General features: G+C 52.7%; 1 protein-coding gene across 6 annotated transcripts in view; it reads right to left on the bottom strand.

The window, feature by feature from the left end:
- Positions 1–22837, bottom strand: part of LOC144732929 (uncharacterized) — a 112203-nt gene that overhangs the window by 52762 nt on the left and 36604 nt on the right. For 5 of the 6 annotated variants that reach the window (XM_078614606.1, XM_078614608.1, XM_078614610.1 and 2 more), the window contains exons 3-6: positions 22579–22674; positions 22029–22101; positions 20845–20933; positions 19218–19373 (exon numbers count right to left, since the gene is read on the bottom strand). In XM_078614606.1, coding sequence (XP_078470732.1) covers positions 19218–19373; positions 20845–20933; positions 22029–22101; positions 22579–22674 — 414 coding nt within the window. The remainder of the gene's footprint in view (positions 1–19217; positions 19374–20844; positions 20934–22028; positions 22102–22578; positions 22675–22837) is intronic. The other variant, XM_078614609.1, reaches the window with a different exon arrangement.

Below are 22837 nucleotides of genomic sequence, written 5' to 3'. Positions count from 1 at the left end.
GTTCCACCACAGTCAGTATGCACTGCTGTAATCATAGCAGAAACCACCACAGTCAGTATGCACTGCTGTAATCATAGCAGGTACCACCAGTCAGTATGCACTGCTGTAATCATAGCAGGAACCATCAGTCAGTATGCACTACTGTAATCATAGCAGGTACGACCACAATATGCACTGCTGTAATCATTGCAGGTACCACCACAGCAGTATGCACTGCTGTAATTATAGCAGGTACCACAACAGTAGTATGCACTGCTGTAATTATAGCAGTACCACCACAGCATTATGCACTGCTATAATCATAGCAGAAACCTCAATATGCACTGCTGTAATCATAGCAGGTGCCACCACAGTCAGTATGCACTGCTGTAATCATAGCAGGTGCCACCAGTCAGTATGCACTGCTGTGATCATAGCAGATACCACCACAGTCAGTATGCACTGCTGTAATCATAGCAGAAACCACAATATGCACTGCTGTAATCATAGCAGGTACCACCACAATATGCACTGCTGTAATCATAACAGGTACCACCACAATATGGGAATAGGCTATTCCTTTTTTACGTTCGTCACCTTTAACTTAGTTAAATTAGCGTTTTTTGGCGATTTTGCATTAATTATGTATCTCCACGCCCCGCCCAAGCTGCAGGGGGGTTGTCCCTAGCAATGCATGCACATCATTGGTGGAGGGTGGGGGGGATTTCTCCTTCGCGTTCAAAATGCACAAAAAATACACGCAACCCTGACGGTACATTCATCCAAGTGTCATGTCCTCTTCTCTCCCCCCCCACCCCAATGTGTGCACTTACTACTCTAGGGTCAGTACATACTAATATTAGTGCATAGTTTTCTTGTAGGATTATTGTAGCTCGGGCGGGGGGATGGTGGGGGGGGGGGTAGCGGCCCAGCCCCTAGCCTGGCAATGTCTCACCTCCTCCGACTTGCCAATCTAGGCGAGGCCGCGAGCTCTGCACGGGACTAGGCCTCACCACGCCAATGTAAAGTACCATTTTATTGAATCTTTCGCTAAGAACTTAGGTTTATTGTTTACTATTATTAAACAAATAAGTAAAAAAATATTACAAACATAATGTTTGTGTGCAGATAACAACTCAGGTTCATTGTTTACTATTATGAAACTAATAAGTTGGCTAATATTACAATAATAATGTTTGTGTGCAAAAAACTAATTTTTCATTATTAGGTTGCTCAATATTTCCTTTTTTTGGTGCGTTTTTATGACGCTACGACGGTGTACTGCCAGTCTGTGCTGTGGACTGCTGCCTGCTGATTCATTAACGTGAGTGCACTGCCACTATTATCCACACTGTTAATTTTGCTTTTGCCCATTATGAGTGTATACCTCACTACTGCCAGCCTTTCATGTCAACTGTATCCTGCTTTTTCAGCTGCTGCCTGTATTGCCAGATTTTTATGTCCACTGTAGCAATGCGATTGCGATGCTGATAGCTGTGCCATCATCGGGGATTGCTGTGCACGTCCATATGTGTGTGTGAGTCGATGTGTGTGGTTCAGTCCATATGTGTGTGCATGTAGGTCCATGCGTCTGTGTGTAAGTCCATGCGTGTGTCTTTTTCGAACCGACAATGCCCTATGTGTGTGTGTGTATGTCGATGTGTTTGTGTGTCAGTCCAAGTGTGCGTGTCAGTCCATGTGTGTTTATCAGTCGCTGTGTGTGTGTTAGTCGATGTGTGTGCATGGCTCCTTGTCAGTGTGTAAGTCAATGTGCGTGTCAATGTGTGTGTACACGTCCATGTGTATGTGTGTCAGTCCATGTGTGTGTGTGTAAGTCTATACATGTGTGCGTGTCACTCGATGTGTGTAAGTCAGTGTGTGTGTGAGTTGATGTGTGGTTAACTCCATGTGTGTGTATCTAAAGTATATGTCTGTGTGTGAGAGTCCATATCTATGTGTGTGTACGGCAATGTGTGTGTGAGTCTATGTATGTGTATGTGTGTCAGTCTGTTGTACATATAGGCCTTTTTCCAAAAAAAAACATTAAGAATAATTCTGCCAATATTTTTTTTAAATAATCAATCGCGGGGTCACTTGGAGCAAAAGGGGGTGATGTAAAACCCTCCCCTCACGAGCAGCCGCCTTTCACACTCGGGACCAGAGAGCCGGAGATAAGCCATAAAACGTAATTTAAAAAAACCAGGCATCGCCAACTTCTCGGGCAGCGAAAACCAAACAGGCAAGTTTTTTTTTAGGTTATTTTAGTTAACGGAAAAGTCCAAAAACTTAGCGACAAGAATAAGTGAACATAAACAAAATAATAATTATGAAGTATTAGACCAAGGGTCATCTACAAGAATAAAAAGGCGAAATAGGTCAACTACGCGCAACCAAGATAAAATGTATTCCATAGAGAAATCCTCCCAGCCGCCTTTGTCTACCAAAAGCATGTGGTAGCAATAAAATCACAAAGAGAAGAGGGGGGAGCAGGGGAATGACAGTCACAGGGGAAACCCCTCCCTCCAGAGAGTTTATTGCGCAATCAGAATCGGGGTGAGGCAATTTAAGCCATCTGTTTTCTACGAATGAAAAGATGGCTTGAGGGGGACAGAACCCAGGCCAGGGTGAGACTTAACAGATTGCTTAATAAATCAGAACACACACACACACGGACACACGTACAACTCCCCCCGCCCACAGCAAAGAGCAAAATCAAAGGATGTTCCGGTCCTTTGTGAGAAGGCGAGCCGAGGGGAGAGAATTTAAGATATAACCAGAGACACAACCATACATCGAGGCTACTCCAGCCAGCTACTACAAGGGCTACTGCAAGGGACAGAAGAGCTATGACCAGCAAGCAGACTCCAGGGCAGGGCCTCGAGATCGACCATGGGTGTCGTGTCTCGCAGAGAGAAGGGACGATGTGTTGTTAAGAGCTGAGTTCGGCATGGACCGACAGAGTATCGCTGAAAGTTTTATTCTACATTTATCCTGATGTTTTGAGTTGCTTGCAAAGTCAAGGATTGTGATAAGCTGTATTGTACTAAGCTTTCACAGTTGTTTAAGAGGGTGCGAATACAATTTGCAAGTTTTTGAGAGTGAGTCCCAGCTCCCACGAGCAGCTGCAGCTCGAGATGAACTGACGAGCAACGTAAAAGCAATCAACCTCGAGAAAGGGCGGAAAACGCCAAGCGTTGACCAAGCCAGCATCACAGAGAACCAGCTGCACGCGCAATCGTGCGCCGCCAGAGAGCACGGAGCAGGAGAGAGCACGCAGCAGCGTCACCGAGCTCCACCGAGCAAGGGTGTCAGCTGCCAGCAGACAAGCGACAAGCGTTGTGCCGACTCGGCTCATCCAGCAGGAGAAAGAGCCTGACCAGCCGCCCGTGAGGAAGAGGAGAGCGCCGGTGAGAACACCGTGGGTTCGACCCACACACACACCGACCAGCACTAGCTGGGAACCAAGACAAGAGTGAGGAACGGCGACCAGCAAACGAGCTGGTGCATTGCCAAAGAGCACGGGGCAGGAGAGAGCGCGTGCAACCAGCTCATCCAGCAGTGGAAGGTGTCTGCAGCTGCCAGCGGACGAGCGGCAAGAGCGATCGAGCATCTTCAAGGACAAGCATCGTGCGGACGCAGCTCATCCAACAGTGGAAGGAGACGGCAGCTGCCAACAGACACGCCCCGAGTGAGAGGGAGCAACGAAGCCGTTTGTATAACACGCCCACCCTCACACGCTCACACCGCTCCACAGAGAACAAACAAAATTTTGGTACAAGTGTAATAAACGACTGGACCACGATGTCTGGCTCAGTGTCCTTTATTCGGTTCGTGCTGTACACCCACACGGCTATCTTTACTCTGTAGCTTCTCCACGGTGCTGACTCCAATGTCGGCCCGATCCACTACAGCAGCTCCGCTGCTGTTTCTCTCACACAGCCCCCCTTGGCTGTACTCGCTGCAACTCCTCTCCCTCCGCAGCTCTGACAGCCTCTTGCTGTCTCTCTCTCTCTCCGCAGCTCCTCCTGGCAGCCACACCGCTGCCTCTAACATGCAGCCCTCTCTCTCTCTCTCTCCGCAGCTCCTCCTGGCAGCCACACCGCTGCCTCTAACACGCAGCCCTTCTGGCTGTCTCCTCTGCAGCTGCACACCACTCCGCAGCTTCCTCTTATCTTCGGGGTTGGCTCCCGATGGCCGTCGGCGCCCCCCCCTCTCCACACTCGCCCGCGTGGCCTCACTCTTTTCCGCTCACACCCCGACTGCCTTCCCCTTCCGGTTTACCCGCTTAAGGACCCGAACCTTCCCCCCACGTCACATGACTCCACCCCCCGTGACGTCACATCCGGAAGGTCGCTTACGCCCGCATTACACCACCCTCCCCCGTAGAAAAATCCCAGCCGACCTCGGCTGACCAATAGCAAATCGTAATGCGGCGAACCGAGCTTCCCCCCCTAAAGGACACTAAGCATACAATGTAACAGCAAGAACAGCAACAACAACGCAATTAACATCAACGAACGTACAAAAAGCATGCAATAAATACAACTGTAAGAAAAAAATAACAAGACAGCAACAATCAACGAAACGTAAGCGATTTGGAACGTGTGCGGGTCGCCGGCCCGTCCCGGACGGTCGGCGGCCCACTCGCAGAACGGGAACGCGATGAAAGTCGAGGAATGACAGGGGGTAATCCCCCTGTCGCAGCTGGAAGTCCACCGCCGTCCCGTGTCTCTAAAGAGTTAGTCTTGGGCTTGTCCTGTGACCGTGCCCGCAGCTGGGTCGGAAGGGCTGCAGGGCTCGAAGGTCCCGCAGACCTGGCAGGCGTCCTCCGAGCAGGGCCCCTCGTCCCCCGCAATGTCACGGCCGGCCTGTCTGGAACAGGTACGACAGGCGCTCTAGCAAGATCAATGGACGCAGGCAGGGGAGAGTCAGCAGCAACAGACCCCGGCAAGGCAACATTGGGGGATGACGCATCATGTAAGGGAGCAACATATGGTTTCAAGCGCGACGTATGCACAACCCAGCGACGAGACCCAATCTGGACGCGTGCTGACTGTGGGTTGGGAACCGCAATGAGGCGTACGGGACCATGCCAGGGTTTGTGCAATTTCGGCGAGGTCCCCGGACGTACCTGTGGACAATGAAGCCAGGCTAGGTCCCCAACCTTCCAAGGGCACTCCCCCTCAGACCGTCGCGCATATCGCTCGTTCCGGGCCTGGGCTTTGGCCGTAGCCACGCGGGCATTCTCCCGCGCCTCCGTGACTCGGCGAACCGTGTCCTGAATGTATTCAGGAAGTGGTTTACGAGGTCCCTTCACCCCAGTTCCCAATTGCACATCCACCGGCGGCACGTTTTCCCGACCATACATAAGGTAAAACGGCGAATATCCTGTAGCCGCATGAGGCGTCATCCTGTACGCCGAAAGCACCCCGGGGATGTGCAGATCCCAATCTGATTGTTGTTCACTCACGGTATGGCAAAGCATGGCAGACAATGTCCTGTTCAGCCGTTCAACCATACCATCCGTCTGCGGATGGTATGGGGATGTCCGTACTTTCTTAGTCCCAAGGCCCGCGCACACTTCCGCCAATAATTTAGAAGAGAAATTCCTGCCCTGGTCCGTGAGGAGTCTCTCAGGCGCCCCCTTATCCATAATATACCCAAACAAAAAGGCGTCGGTAATGGCCGCGGCCGACTGATCGGGCAACGGCCAGGCCATCGGCCAACGGGAGAGGTACTCAACCCCTACCAGCAAATATTTATTACCCCTCGCCGATGGTGGAAAAGGTCCCAATATGTCCAGTGCCACCAATTCATTGACTCGAGACACCTGAATCGACTGGAGAGGCGGCACGTAAGGATGTTTCGGCGGCTTACGTCGTGCACACGCAGGGCACGCGCGCACGTGCCCTACGACATCTGTCGCCATGCCGTGCCAAAAATAATGACGTTGCAACGTCAACAAGGTCTTCTGCACCCCTAAATGTAAGAGAGTGTCACAATGGAGGGTTCTAATCAACTCGAATCGCAAGGACGTTGGTACCACCAGGCGCCAACGTTCCTGGAACCCCTCCCGCCACATAAGCAGACCATCTCGGAGAGCGGTTTGCGGCCCCACAGCCGTACTCGGACTCCCATTGTCCTTAGCAGACCGCTTCCGCAAGGACACCAATGACTCATCCATCATCTGTTCCCGGATCCAGACAGACCGCGGCAGATTCAAAACCCCGTCAGCCGGTCCCGGTTCCATCGGAGTGTCCGACTTCTCGACGGCCAACGTAAGCGGCTGAGGGGGGTTTGGAATCGGCGAACACCTATGCGTCCCCGACTCACATTTACAAGGGGCGCACCGCGGTAATCTGGAAAGTGCGTCAGCGTTCGCATGGCGCACTCCCTTCCGATGTTGAATTTGGAAGGAAAATTCCTGTAGCGTGTCCAACCAACGTGCCAACTGTCCGGATGGCTGGTCAATTTTAAGGGCATATTGCAAGGCCGCATGATCCGTACGCACAATAAAAGAACGACCGTAGAGGTATGGTCGAAATTGCCGTAGGAAAAAAACAACCGCCAATAGTTCTCTGCGAGTGACACAGTAGCGGGTTTCCGCAGGAGACAAGACTCGGCTACCATACGCCACGACACGCTCTACACCCCCTTTAGACTGTGATAACACCGCCCCAATACCTGTGTCACTCGCGTCCGTATCAAGAATGAATGGGTGATCGAAATCGGGATAATCCAATGTTGGGGCCGTGGCCAATAGATCACGCAGACTCCGAAAGGCCGCCTCCTCCGGCTGTCCCCAAACAAACTTCCGTCCTTTACCCGTAAGGAGATGCAAGGGCCTCGCAATCGTCGCAAAACCCGGCACAAATCTTCGGTAATACGAGGCAAATCCCAAAAACCGCCGAACATCCCCCACGGTGGCCGGAGTCGGCCAATCCCGGACGCACGCCGTCTTTTCCGGATCCGTGGACACTCCCTCAGCACTCACAATGTGCCCCAAATAGCGGACGGACCGTTGCAGTAGGTGACATTTCTTTGGTTTGAATTTCAATTTGGCAGAACGCATCCTCGTGAACACTGTCTCCAGCCGCGTCAAATGTTCATCAAATGTGCGGCTGAAGACAATGATATCGTCCAAATATATAAGACATGTCTCCCACTGCAACCCCGTCAAAACGAGCTCCATCAATCTTTGAAATGTAGCAGGGGCCGCATTCAATCCCATCGGGAGACAGTTGAATTGAAATAACCCCTGCGGCGTACGGAATGCGGTTTTCTCCCGTGAGGACTCGTCAAGGGGAAGCTGCCAAAATCCCGAAGAGAGGTCCAGTGTGGAAAAGAACTTAGCCCCCGACAATGCGTCGAGGGAGTCATCCATACGCGGCAGGGGGTACGCATCTGCCACCGATATCTTATTCAATTTGCGGAAATCAACACAAAATCGCAATTTGCCATCCTTCTTCTTAACCAAGACGACTGGAGCGCCCCATGGGCTGTTAGATGGCGATATAATGTCCGCAGCCAACATGTCTTCCACTGCCCCCCGTACGTGTTCTCGCTCCGCAGGACTCATCCGATGCGAATTTAATCGAATAGGGGCAGCATCGCCCGTCTCAATGTGATGGTAAAGCAACGAAGTGCGGCCCAAATCCAAATCATCGGAGCTGAACACATCGGAATATGTCAACAACAATTTACGCAGCGCACCACGTTGCTCCATGGACAGGGAAGAATTTTCGTCACATAAATGAGCAACCCAACGATCATCCGAACTCCTTGGCTCGGAAACCCCAGCAACAACTCCCCGGCTATGTGGACAATCATGGGTCGCAAACGCCGTAGTGGCATGTGCCACAACCGTACCGGCCGGGACACGGACGTTTTCTCCCCCCGCATTAAGCACCTGTAAAAACGGTAATTGATCCGGCCGGACGATGGTCTGTGCCCCCACTAACGCCAACCCGGTTGTTATCGCGGCGGACGGTGACAACAAGACCCCTACTGCTCCTAGCCGATCAGGCAGGGGCTTCCGATACCGCAAGGGTATAAGCATCTGTGTACCAGGTGGGATGTCCACAGATGCGACGGACAGCGCCTGCACTTGTACGGCCGAAGCAGGTCGCCCCCAGGGCGACGGCAGAAACGAGATTTGACGGCCCCCCGGCAGTTCAATACAATTCTCATTGATTTTGATCAAAATGGGCATCTTAGCCAAAAAATCGGTGCCTAACAAACAAGGAACCGCCAAAGATCTCGATATCAACACAACACCCGAGGCCGACACATCCCCAATAGATATCTTAGCATCCACCTGACCCACGATACCCATGCTACCCCCGTTGGCAGCGACGCACGACCCATAAACCGGACGCACAGCCCCCGGCGGGATGCCCAACAGATGAAAAATGACATCCGAAATAATAGTCGCAGACGCGCCGGAGTCGACCAAAATGCGTACGTCCACCCCTTGTATAGACCCCGGTACAGTGGACGAGCCCGTAGCGGCCGCGACGACTCTCCGTGCCAACTTGCGCCATTGCGTGACCGAGCGACAAGGCCCCGTCGAAGGGCATGCTTTAACCACAACGTTAGGATGGCGCAACGACGGTGATGGGTGAGGTGTAAAGCCTTGCCGAGTGTCTGGTGCGTGCCGACATGCCTGTTTCGGAGGATCTTTAGCCGACTTGACCGGTGCCGAGGCCTCCTGCTGCGGCGGAGCCGGGAAGCGGGCCCAGCAGTCTCTGGCGTAGTGGCCCCTACGCCCGCAGCGGAAACATTCGGCCTCGTTGCGCCGAAGCGCAGGCCTCGCCTCCTGACGGCCCCGTTCTGGTAGCGCCGCGCGCGGTCTCGGCCCGCCGCGTCCCGTCCATGGAGCGGAGGCGGCCGTCAGTTGTTGAGGGCCCCGGTCATCCGGAACATAGACAGCCTGCGCAGGGTTCCACCCCAGCGCATCCCCTTCTTTGACGGGCCCCCCCGTCCACGCCGTCACTTGTTTCCAGCGACGGAGGTTGAATTGCGCATCGAGACACTTAGCAGCCGTCCGGGAAGTTAGCTTCTCATGCCCACACACAGGCATGGGGATCCCTAGATCCCGAGACAGCTCCAACATTTTCCCTAATATGAGAGGCTCGAGCAGGTCCTGTGGCGTCTCAGGATAAGCTGCCATGGCCAGCTCCAGCACCGCACCCCTGAACGCCACGGGCGACTCCTCTGGTGCTCGTTGTCGTTGAGCGAATCGCCGATGCGCATCATCTGGTGGCTCATAAGCATCGGCCATTTCTTGAAAAACACCACATAAAGTTGCCTTCTTATCGGTCGTTATGGAACGGAAGAATCGGACAGATTCGTCGTCCAGGAGAGTCGGCAACACCTCCAAAGCCTCCGCATCGGTCCATCTTGCTGTGCGTACCGCCGCCAAGAAGCGGCAGGCGAACGCGCTCCAGTCCCCACCGACGGAAAATTCTTTAACCGTTGTAAGGTGGCGACTCCGACTCCTCTTCCCGCCGTCTTCCAATGGTGGTGGTTGTGATGGCAAATTCAAAATGGCGTCGGCCCGCGGCGTGGCCAAGATGGCGGTTTGGCGCCACGGAGCGCGCAAAATGGCGGCCTCTTGCCGCGTGGGCAACGGCGGCGGCAGGACAGGCAACGTGGCGGCCCGCGGAGCACCACTTGCATCATCCATCGTCCCTGGCGCGACGAGATGGCATAGATGCGCCAGGACGTCCTTAAGTGCCTCCAGTTGTACCGCCATCGCTTGCCATCGTTGATCCGCGTCTGATGATGTCGACGGACCCGCCACCGCGCCAACATCCTCCACTCCCGTTCCCGTGGTCGCCTCAGCCGGGCTCTCCTCCACCACCCCAACAGGATCCGTGGTTGGAGGGAGTTCGTCGTCGTCGGACGAAGAAGCCGATGCAGGCGCCGGATTAACTTTCTTCCTCACTTGTTTCGACATGCCGTTGCACTTCCGACACCAGTGTAATAAACGACTGGACCACGATGTCTGGCTCAGTGTCCTTTATTCGGTTCGTGCTGTACACCCACACGGCTGTCTTTACTCTGTAGCTTCTCCACGGTGCTGACTCCAATGTCGGCCCGATCCACTACAGCAGCTCCGCTGCTGTTTCTCTCACACAGCCCCCCTTGGCTGTACTCGCTGCAACTCCTCTCCCTCCGCAGCTCTGACAGCCTCTTGCTGTCTCTCTCTCTCTCCGCAGCTCCTCCTGGCAGCCACACCGCTGCCTCTAACATGCAGCCCTCTCTCTCTCTCCGCAGCTCCTCCTGGCAGCCACACCGCTGCCTCTAACACGCAGCCCTTCTGGCTGTCTCCTCTGCAGCTGCACACCACTCCGCAGCTTCCTCTTATCTTCGGGGTTGGCTCCCGATGGCCGTCGGCGCCCCCCCCTCTCCACACTCGCCCGCGTGGCCTCACTCTTTTCCGCTCACACCCCGACTGCCTTCCCCTTCCGGTTTACCCGCTTAAGGACCCGAACCTTCCCCCCACGTCACATGACTCCACCCCCCGTGACGTCACATCCGGAAGGTCGCTTACGCCCGCATTACACCACCCTCCCCCGTAGAAAAATCCCAGCCGACCTCGGCTGACCAATAGCAAATCGTAATGCGGCGAACCGAGCTTCCCCCCCTAAAGGACACTAAGCATACAATGTAACAGCAAGAACAGCAACAACAACGCAATTAACATCAACGAACGTACAAAAAGCATGCAATAAATACAACTGTAAGAAAAAAATAACAAGACAGCAACAATCAACGAAACGTAAGCGATTTGGAACGTGTGCGGGTCGCCGGCCCGTCCCGGACGGTCGGCGGCCCACTCGCAGAACGGGAACGCGATGAAAGTCGAGGAATGACAGGGGGTAATCCCCCTGTCGCAGCTGGAAGTCCACCGCCGTCCCGTGTCTCTAAAGAGTTAGTCTTGGGCTTGTCCTGTGACCGTGCCCGCAGCTGGGTCGGAAGGGCTGCAGGGCTCGAAGGTCCCGCAGACCTGGCAGGCGTCCTCCGAGCAGGGCCCCTCGTCCCCCGCAATGTCACGGCCGGCCTGTCTGGAACAGGTACGACAGGCGCTCTAGCAAGATCAATGGACGCAGGCAGGGGAGAGTCAGCAGCAACAGACCCCGGCAAGGCAACATTGGGGGATGACGCATCATGTAAGGGAGCAACATATGGTTTCAAGCGCGACGTATGCACAACCCAGCGACGAGACCCAATCTGGACGCGTGCTGACTGTGGGTTGGGAACCGCAATGAGGCGTACGGGACCATGCCAGGGTTTGTGCAATTTCGGCGAGGTCCCCGGACGTACCTGTGGACAATGAAGCCAGGCTAGGTCCCCAACCTTCCAAGGGCACTCCCCCTCAGACCGTCGCGCATATCGCTCGTTCCGGGCCTGGGCTTTGGCCGTAGCCACGCGGGCATTCTCCCGCGCCTCCGTGACTCGGCGAACCGTGTCCTGAATGTATTCAGGAAGTGGTTTACGAGGTCCCTTCACCCCAGTTCCCAATTGCACATCCACCGGCGGCACGTTTTCCCGACCATACATAAGGTAAAACGGCGAATATCCTGTAGCCGCATGAGGCGTCATCCTGTACGCCGAAAGCACCCCGGGGATGTGCAGATCCCAATCTGATTGTTGTTCACTCACGGTATGGCAAAGCATGGCAGACAATGTCCTGTTCAGCCGTTCAACCATACCATCCGTCTGCGGATGGTATGGGGATGTCCGTACTTTCTTAGTCCCAAGGCCCGCGCACACTTCCGCCAATAATTTAGAAGAGAAATTCCTGCCCTGGTCCGTGAGGAGTCTCTCAGGCGCCCCCTTATCCATAATATACCCAAACAAAAAGGCGTCGGTAATGGCCGCGGCCGACTGATCGGGCAACGGCCAGGCCATCGGCCAACGGGAGAGGTACTCAACCCCTACCAGCAAATATTTATTACCCCTCGCCGATGGTGGAAAAGGTCCCAATATGTCCAGTGCCACCAATTCATTGACTCGAGACACCTGAATCGACTGGAGAGGCGGCACGTAAGGATGTTTCGGCGGCTTACGTCGTGCACACGCAGGGCACGCGCGCACGTGCCCTACGACATCTGTCGCCATGCCGTGCCAAAAATAATGACGTTGCAACGTCAACAAGGTCTTCTGCACCCCTAAATGTAAGAGAGTGTCACAATGGAGGGTTCTAATCAACTCGAATCGCAAGGACGTTGGTACCACCAGGCGCCAACGTTCCTGGAACCCCTCCCGCCACATAAGCAGACCATCTCGGAGAGCGGTTTGCGGCCCCACAGCCGTACTCGGACTCCCATTGTCCTTAGCAGACCGCTTCCGCAAGGACACCAATGACTCATCCATCATCTGTTCCCGGATCCAGACAGACCGCGGCAGATTCAAAACCCCGTCAGCCGGTCCCGGTTCCATCGGAGTGTCCGACTTCTCGACGGCCAACGTAAGCGGCTGAGGGGGGTTTGGAATCGGCGAACACCTATGCGTCCCCGACTCACATTTACAAGGGGCGCACCGCGGTAATCTGGAAAGTGCGTCAGCGTTCGCATGGCGCACTCCCTTCCGATGTTGAATTTGGAAGGAAAATTCCTGTAGCGTGTCCAACCAACGTGCCAACTGTCCGGATGGCTGGTCAATTTTAAGGGCATATTGCAAGGCCGCATGATCCGTACGCACAATAAAAGAACGACCGTAGAGGTATGGTCGAAATTGCCGTAGGAAAAAAACAACCGCCAATAGTTCTCTGCGAGTGACACAGTAGCGGGTTTCCGCAGGAGACAAGACTCGGCTACCATACGCCACGACACGCTCTACACCCCCTTTAGACTGTGATAACACCGCCCCAATACCTGTGTCACTCGCGTCCGTATCAAGAATGAATGGGTGATCGAAATCGGGATAATCCAATGTTGGGGCCGTGGCCAATAGATCACGCAGACTCCGAAAGGCCGCCTCCTCCGGCTGTCCCCAAACAAACTTCCGTCCTTTACCCGTAAGGAGATGCAAGGGCCTCGCAATCGTCGCAAAACCCGGCACAAATCTTCGGTAATACGAGGCAAATCCCAAAAACCGCCGAACATCCCCCACGGTGGCCGGAGTCGGCCAATCCCGGACGCACGCCATCTTTTCCGGATCCGTGGACACTCCCTCAGCACTCACAATGTGCCCCAAATAGCGGACGGACCGTTGCAGTAGGTGACATTTCTTTGGTTTGAATTTCAATTTGGCAGAACGCATCCTCGTGAACACTGTCTCCAGCCGCGTCAAATGTTCATCAAATGTGCGGCTGAAGACAATGATATCGTCCAAATATATAAGACATGTCTCCCACTGCAACCCCGTCAAAACGAGCTCCATCAATCTTTGAAATGTAGCAGGGGCCGCATTCAATCCCATCGGGAGACAGTTGAATTGAAATAACCCCTGCGGCGTACGGAATGCGGTTTTCTCCCGTGAGGACTCGTCAAGGGGAAGCTGCCAAAATCCCGAAGAGAGGTCCAGTGTGGAAAAGAACTTAGCCCCCGACAATGCGTCGAGGGAGTCATCCATACGCGGCAGGGGGTACGCATCTGCCACCGATATCTTATTCAATTTGCGGAAATCAACACAAAATCGCAATTTGCCATCCTTCTTCTTAACCAAGACGACTGGAGCGCCCCATGGGCTGTTAGATGGCGATATAATGTCCGCAGCCAACATGTCTTCCACTGCCCCCCGTACGTGTTCTCGCTCCGCAGGACTCATCCGATGCGAATTTAATCGAATAGGGGCAGCATCGCCCGTCTCAATGTGATGGTAAAGCAACGAAGTGCGGCCCAAATCCAAATCATCGGAGCTGAACACATCGGAATATGTCAACAACAATTTACGCAGCGCACCACGTTGCTCCATGGACAGGGAAGAATTTTCGTCACATAAATGAGCAACCCAACGATCATCCGAACTCCTTGGCTCGGAAACCCCAGCAACAACTCCCCGGCTATGTGGACAATCATGGGTCGCAAACGCCGTAGTGGCATGTGCCACAACCGTACCGGCCGGGACACGGACGTTTTCTCCCCCCGCATTAAGCACCTGTAAAAACGGTAATTGATCCGGCCGGACGATGGTCTGTGCCCCCACTAACGCCAACCCGGTTGTTATCGCGGCGGACGGTGACAACAAGACCCCTACTGCTCCTAGCCGATCAGGCAGGGGCTTCCGATACCGCAAGGGTATAAGCATCTGTGTACCAGGTGGGATGTCCACAGATGCGACGGACAGCGCCTGCACTTGTACGGCCGAAGCAGGTCGCCCCCAGGGCGACGGCAGAAACGAGATTTGACGGCCCCCCGGCAGTTCAATACAATTCTCATTGATTTTGATCAAAATGGGCATCTTAGCCAAAAAATCGGTGCCTAACAAACAAGGAACCGCCAAAGATCTCGATATCAACACAACACCCGAGGCCGACACATCCCCAATAGATATCTTAGCATCCACCTGACCCACGATACCCATGCTACCCCCGTTGGCAGCGACGCACGACCCATAAACCGGACGCACAGCCCCCGGCGGGATGCCCAACAGATGAAAAATGACATCCGAAATAATAGTCGCAGACGCGCCGGAGTCGACCAAAATGCGTACGTCCACCCCTTGTATAGACCCCGGTACAGTGGACGAGCCCGTAGCGGCCGCGACGACTCTCCGTGCCAACTTGCGCCATTGCGTGACCGAGCGACAAGGCCCCGTCGAAGGGCATGCTTTAACCACAACGTTAGGATGGCGCAACGACGGTGATGGGTGAGGTGTAAAGCCTTGCCGAGTGTCTGGTGCGTGCCGACATGCCTGTTTCGGAGGATCTTTAGCCGACTTGACCGGTGCCGAGGCCTCCTGCTGCGGCGGAGCCGGGAAGCGGGCCCAGCAGTCTCTGGCGTAGTGGCCCCTACGCCCGCAGCGGAAACATTCGGCCTCGTTGCGCCGAAGCGCAGGCCTCGCCTCCTGACGGCCCCGTTCTGGTAGCGCCGCGCGCGGTCTCGGCCCGCCGCGTCCCGTCCATGGAGCGGAGGCGGCCGTCAGTTGTTGAGGGCCCCGGTCATCCGGAACATAGACAGCCTGCGCAGGGTTCCACCCCAGCGCATCCCCTTCTTTGACGGGCCCCCCCGTCCACGCCGTCACTTGTTTCCAGCGACGGAGGTTGAATTGCGCATCGAGACACTTAGCAGCCGTCCGGGAAGTTAGCTTCTCATGCCCACACACAGGCATGGGGATCCCTAGATCCCGAGACAGCTCCAACATTTTCCCTAATATGAGAGGCTCGAGCAGGTCCTGTGGCGTCTCAGGATAAGCTGCCATGGCCAGCTCCAGCACCGCACCCCTGAACGCCACGGGCGACTCCTCTGGTGCTCGTTGTCGTTGAGCGAATCGCCGATGCGCATCATCTGGTGGCTCATAAGCATCGGCCATTTCTTGAAAAACACCACATAAAGTTGCCTTCTTATCGGTCGTTATGGAACGGAAGAATCGGACAGATTCGTCGTCCAGGAGAGTCGGCAACACCTCCAAAGCCTCCGCATCGGTCCATCTTGCTGTGCGTACCGCCGCCAAGAAGCGGCAGGCGAACGCGCTCCAGTCCCCACCGACGGAAAATTCTTTAACCGTTGTAAGGTGGCGACTCCGACTCCTCTTCCCGCCGTCTTCCAATGGTGGTGGTTGTGATGGCAAATTCAAAATGGCGTCGGCCCGCGGCGTGGCCAAGATGGCGGTTTGGCGCCACGGAGCGCGCAAAATGGCGGCCTCTTGCCGCGTGGGCAACGGCGGCGGCAGGACAGGCAACGTGGCGGCCCGCGGAGCACCACTTGCATCATCCATCGTCCCTGGCGCGACGAGATGGCATAGATGCGCCAGGACGTCCTTAAGTGCCTCCAGTTGTACCGCCATCGCTTGCCATCGTTGATCCGCGTCTGATGATGTCGACGGACCCGCCACCGCGCCAACATCCTCCACTCCCGTTCCCGTGGTCGCCTCAGCCGGGCTCTCCTCCACCACCCCAACAGGATCCGTGGTTGGAGGGAGTTCGTCGTCGTCGGACGAAGAAGCCGATGCAGGCGCCGGATTAACTTTCTTCCTCACTTGTTTCGACATGCCGTTGCACTTCCGACACCAGTGTAATAAACGACTGGACCACGATGTCTGGCTCAGTGTCCTTTATTCGGTTCGTGCTGTACACCCACACGGCTGTCTTTACTCTGTAGCTTCTCCACGGTGCTGACTCCAATGTCGGCCCGATCCACTACAGCAGCTCCGCTGCTGTTTCTCTCACACAGCCCCCCTTGGCTGTACTCGCTGCAACTCCTCTCCCTCCGCAGCTCTGACAGCCTCTTGCTGTCTCTCTCTCTCTCCGCAGCTCCTCCTGGCAGCCACACCGCTGCCTCTAACATGCAGCCCTCTCTCTCTCTCTCTCCGCAGCTCCTCCTGGCAGCCACACCGCTGCCTCTAACACGCAGCCCTTCTGGCTGTCTCCTCTGCAGCTGCACACCACTCCGCAGCTTCCTCTTATCTTCGGGGTTGGCTCCCGATGGCCGTCGGCGCCCCCCCCTCTCCACACTCGCCCGCGTGGCCTCACTCTTTTCCGCTCACACCCCGACTGCCTTCCCCTTCCGGTTTACCCGCTTAAGGACCCGAACCTTCCCCCCACGTCACATGACTCCACCCCCCGTGACGTCACATCCGGAAGGTCGCTTACGCCCGCATTACACCAGGAATGCTCAACCTCGGCGTCTGCTTTACGCAAAGAAATGATCAAAGAAGGCACACACACACAACACGCATATCGGGACGAATAAGATCGTTCCAAAAAGTTATCTTTGTGTTTCAAGAAGGGTTGCCATTCCAAGGTGTTGCGTTAAATATCAACTGATCGTCAAAAGCATGTGCTGCCCGTCGAGTTACATGAATACGATTGTTAGAAGTATTTTAGTCATTCGTTTTCGTTAATTGCATAATCTTGCCAATTAATGAATTGCCATATACTTTGCCTTCGGGATGTTTCTTTATTGCTGTTCGTATGAATATCGTCGCATGCATGTTTAAGGACTTTGTCCTATCGCCGTACATGCTCGCGTTACTCCGAGGAATTAATAGATTGTTCTGATTACCCAGTTTGACAACGTAATCACTGAGGGTTAAATGTACGGATCAATGAGGAGAACATCTCCAGGAGTACTGTGTTAACAATAACAAGCATGAGAGTTCGCATATTAGAGTTTTTGTTTAGAATTAAAGTTGCTTAACACAGAAGTGTCTGAGTGTTGCCTTCCTAAGTTCATGCATAATAATCTTAATTATAAGAACTGTATCCTGTGGTCAGATTTGAATTTGGAGACCTGACATTAACACACTAAGACATAATCCGTAAATGTTAAAGCGAGAATAATTGTATTATCCCGATTGATAATACGACCCTAGACAACGAAGATAAGTCTAATTATAATAACTGCATACATTAGCATAATCACATACATTTGCGTAACATAATACGGTTACACCTCCATAATTAGCATTATTTATGCGCATAATCAAAGCACAACAAGTCGGTATCAGTAGAGGGCACAGGTGGTGCATCAGCCAGTCATCTCGGTCATCTCAGTCAGTCGACCCGTGGCACCTGGGTCTGCCCCGTGACCTCCTGCCAGTGGGTGTTCGACACTTCACGTGGCCTCAAGGTGCACATGGCCTGGCACAAGCGTCGTGGTGACGTCACCGCCACTTAGTGACAAATGGCGGTTGTTGTTGTGTGCGTGTAAGTCGATGGGTTTCTGTGTGTGTGGGTCGATGTCTGTGTAAGTCCACGTGTGTGTCTGCCTTTTTCGCCCGGGCAACGCCGGGTACTTATCGCTAATTCCTTTCATATTCTTGTACATTGGTCATCATAACTTCTCGCCATTGTGTCCTGCCCAAGCCCACTTACTTTTCCTTAGGAATGTCTAATCCACGTGTTCATCTTTCTGTCACTCAATGTCATTCCAAGCAAGCGTCTCTCAATGCTTTCTTGTGTACTTTTCAGTGTATGTCCTTGATTTTTCTTATATGCCCACATGGTCCTGAGTCATAAATCAATGTAGGTAGTATGCACTGATTAAACAATTTACTTTTTATGCACATTGCCATGTGACTTTTTTTTATATAATTGCATTCACCTTTCCAACAGAATTCCAACCTGCTCGCCTTCTTTTTAATTTAATCTTTTGATTTGGGACCGCCGTCAACATCCGTCATAGCTAGACACATATAGACGGTCTGCTGTGCTTTCCAAATGCATCTCCTCCAGCAGAGATCTCCAGTTGCTGAGCGATCTTGTTTTACATAACATCTGCATGCTCGTATTTATCCCGAGCCTTAACTTTGCAGCCTCCCCTGAATAAAGTTCTTTAAGCATTCCCTGCAGTTAATTCTCCCAATCTGACGTTATAATGACTATGCCGTCAGTATATCCGAGACGGTTAACAATGCTTTTTCTTTTAATAATCGTCTTTGTTTCTCTAATCCAATTTTCGGAAAACATATTTTAATGGGCACTGTGGATAACATTTTACATGTGTAACGGGTTCCGGAGACACTTGTAGAGGTAACTTCAGCACTCCAACAGTCCTGATACTCTGTTACAGCCTAGGTACACAGCCTGGATACACAGCCTAGATACACTACTCTGGCTACGCTCTGGAACTCGCCCTCACAAGGACGTAGAGCCGGGAGTTCCAGAGTCCCACCACTGGCCCTCACAGCGTCCCAGGGTCCTCAGATGGCTGGTCTTGTGTATTGGGTCTTGAGCTACAACTGGCCCTGATCGTCCAGGGAGCTCCCCTTTTATGCCTAGTCCCCAACAAGGGGTGGGGCCGTGTGTGCCCCCAGATATCCCACAGAGCACACACAGCCGCCCCCGTCGGTGGCGCCAAGGGGCTTAAGCGCCTGGGCCGCCTGGGAACCCAGCGCCTGGCGCCAAGGGGCTTAAGCGTCTAGGCCGCCTGGGAACCCAGCGCCCGGCGCCAAGGGGCCCAAGCGCCTGGGCCGCCCAGGGTCCCAGAGCCCCTCCCCTCCCATGTCACTACACATGTAACGGTACATTGTTATAATTACCAGGAGGAATAAAACATCAATGGAGGCGAGTGAAGTGAAAAAACGCGAATAAAGAAAAGATCGCGGCTCCACCACGGGGGAATCACCTGTGAGTGTTTGTGAACAAAGCAGTCGTTGTTGGAAGAGTTCACAAAGGCCAACTTCTTAGACACGTGGCAGTCGAACTGCGACGACGGGTTACTGGGTCGCTCCAGTGTCTGCACTCTCCCCTGTGTCACCGCCACCAGACAAACGATCAATATCTATCATTGCGTTACTTTATATTCATTCATCATTTGTTCATCATTATCCCTTCATTTCTCATTCATACACAGCCACGTGTCAATCCACTGCTGAGATAATAGATAGAGCTAGAACAATTATACTGGTAGGAACCTCCTGGTTACACCAGCCCACAGGGGATTATTGTGTCCGTCGTGCAGGGAGGGGCTGGGTGGGGAGGAAGTAGCTGGGTGGGGAGGGGAGGGTAGGGAGGGGCTGAGTGGGGATGGTGGGGCTGGGTGGGGTGGGGAGGGTGGGGAGGGGCTGGGTGGGGAGGGACTGGGTGGAGGGTGGGAGGGGTGGGGTTGGGTGGGGAGGGGCTGGTCACCCCGTGGTGCCCTTATACAACTCAACGTTTAACCTACTCACGCCGGCTTGTGCCCGCCCTCAGTCGAGCATATTTGCGGAATACACCACGCCGCCATTGACCCTGGCCATTGACCGAGCAACCCAACGTTCCTACCAGCTCCCTCCGCAGGAATGTGTTTTAATTGAGTCGATTAAAAAGGGAAAGGTACAACCCTGAAATTGCTTTGCTCATGCCACTGATCACAAATTACATAACGGGCAGCACATCTTTAAACTCACGAAACTGGAATCTCAGCGACACCACCCACTCACCAGTTACCACCAGCTTTGTTAGACGTTACCATCCAGCAATTTCTGCTCACTTGGGCCTCGACAAAGGAGGATTATGAACGTAAATTAAAGAGGTGAAAACCAAACGTGCAGCTCTGCAATTGCTTGCTTACGCCACTGCTGACTGAAGGACCGACTACAGAGGGCTCTAGATAGTATTTTGGCCTAGTCTTCCATGCCGGCCAGACGGCTTGGAAGTGGTGGGAATACCCACTGCAAGCAACCTGCTAATTGACTGTGGTGAACCCATTTATAATGCTATGTGCAAAGAGACGGGGGGGGGGGCGGGTATTAAATAAACTTTTGAGTGGAAGAAGGCAGCCTTCACTCAGCCCACTCCATTAAGTGAGAAATTGCGATGATTGCCATCACCATGGCGACAACATTGATCATTGATCTCCCGGTCTCCAAAGCAACAGCACACACAAAGAAAATTTGAAAAACTGTTAAAATGACAACTGCTCAAGTAATGGTTTGAAATGTATGTTTTTTGTTTTAACTTTTTAAAAAAATACCTCTACAAACATACCACAATTCGTTAAGTGTGTGGCGTCGTGGTCAATGCTAAATTCAACAGACTTTAACACTTGGCTAATTTTGATACCATATTCTCTAGATAAGATGCAGGGCATGCATTGTAAGTTGGGAATGCATTAGGTATGTGTGTGTTAAACCATATATGCAGGACTTTATTGATACAAGTTTGAGATGTGCGTCTTAGTTTCCGGGGTATCTTATAATACAGAGAAAATTATACATTTAAAATAGCTTGTTGGAATGCTGTAGGTGGATGCAAATTAATAGAGATCCTACCTTGCACATTTTGAAGATGAGCATCACACCTGTACCGATAGGCAGCTGCATTGGCTGGAGGACATCCGAGAAGCTGCACAGATACACTCCTGCCACACAAACACTTGTCAGTCAACGGTCATTACACAGGAAAGGCAGAGGTGAAGCCCTGCATATTCTTGGCTCGTACCACTGCTGATTGAAGGGACTCGACTATAGCGAGCTCTAAACAGCCCCTGTACAGGGTATTTTGGCCTACTCTTCCACGCAGCCAACTTGCGACATCCCCCCCCCCCCTCCCAATGATACAAACAAACTGCTTGATTTCATCCTGAAACTGAAAGTGATTTTTGGTATACAGATCGACGTATGGATTGATTAATGTGCTTGCAACACGTGTGGATTACAAATTCATCAAACCCATTTACTGCACTCGTTTCTCTTTTCTATCTCCTCCTAGCCTGCTCCAGCTCAGTGTTTCCTTCTCTTCTAGCCCATATTGGTGTGTTAATGTATACTCTGGTTCTGTACACCAGTTGAAATCCATCGCACTAGTGTGAAGAAGCAGAATCTAACATGGTCACGAGTACAATGTTAAAATTGATCATGATGGCCTGCCACATATTGATTGTAGTATATCGAAACATTTTTTTCGGTTGCAGGTCACTAAGATGTTCGCACGTGATTAAGTATGTGTAGTCACAGGTACAGCCCTTTTCTAAATCCACTGCTAAATTAAGGCCTCCCCATGCATTGCAGGTTTTGGGTGATACTTGAACATATTAATTCACCAGACATACTGGCAATTATCCTAGAATGACAGACACTACCCAAGCAACACGTGGATTTTCTTGACACTCATGTGTGGGTGCAGACAGGGAAATAAGCAGTTGCTATTGCTTCCATAAGCGGCTACAAATTTTTACAAAATAACGGAAAATAACTGTTTATCGAGATGACTCAAAAAATTTACAAAGCATTTTCAAAGAACGGCCATGCCATGCTCTGTGGCAAAAAGCATTCAACAGTCGGTTTTGGGCCATCAGGTGGGTGGGGCAAACGGACTTCACATTGAATATATTTCTTTATCTTCATGCATCACTTTTGACGGATGTCGAACGTATAAGCAATATGGTTTCTAAATAGTACGACGAAATTAGTGGTCGAAACCACAAGTGGGGATTTCAATTTGCGAGGTCAGTTACCCATTTTGGGTGTGCCCAAACAGCCAGTCTTCACGTTTCCAACGCACAGTCCATTTTGGCATGCTTCCTTTGCCTGCAAAACAGGAAGAAAACAGACTTGCGGCGAAAACTCTGTAGACTTGTCTCCATTACACAGCAAAGGTGCAGCCCTGCGATTACTTGCTCACACCACTGGTGACGGAAGGGCCTCCCCTTCAGAGTGCCTCACCAGACTATTTTGGCCTCCTCTTCCATGCTGGCCAAATGTTTTGGAAGAGATGGGAGTACCTACATTTTACTGCACCACACAGAGCGTGTCGATCAATGTTGGTTTGTAGACCTGCCGATCACCAGAAGCTGAGGATTTTAACAAACGTGCACCACTATTTTTTAAACTACGTCACAAAATGCCGACTCAAAAAACAGTTTCGGTGGCAAGAACTTGGACGAACTACTGCAGAGCACAACCGAAAGAGGCTGGCTGATGACCAACCGTGAATACAGCAGTGGTGTGACTTCGACGGAGGGTGCAAGCAAAAATGGATAAGTATTGGAAGATAGCCTGCCCTACCGATCGTTCGGAGTCTGCAAGGAAGAAGCCATAGGATTCGTCGAGTTCTTTCTCCAAGCGGCCCTCTCTTCGCATGTCTTTGCGCCACTCGTTGAACTGTAACAACAAGACAGAGCGGAACGTTTTGGATGGATTTTTGAGACGAACATGGAACATGGGGTGCCCTGTAAAAACATCTGCAGGATACTGCTTGCCCAGCATCGAACAGCGTGCAGAAACCTCCCTGCGTCTCCAGAGTGCATAACTGAGCACATTGAGA

This window comes from Lampetra planeri, chromosome 44 (assembly GCF_965212315.1).
Source record: "Lampetra planeri chromosome 44, kcLamPlan1.2.h2, whole genome shotgun sequence".
NCBI lineage: Eukaryota > Metazoa > Chordata > Hyperoartia > Petromyzontiformes > Petromyzontidae > Lampetra > Lampetra planeri.
This window is presented reverse-complemented; position numbering and strand designations above follow the sequence as displayed.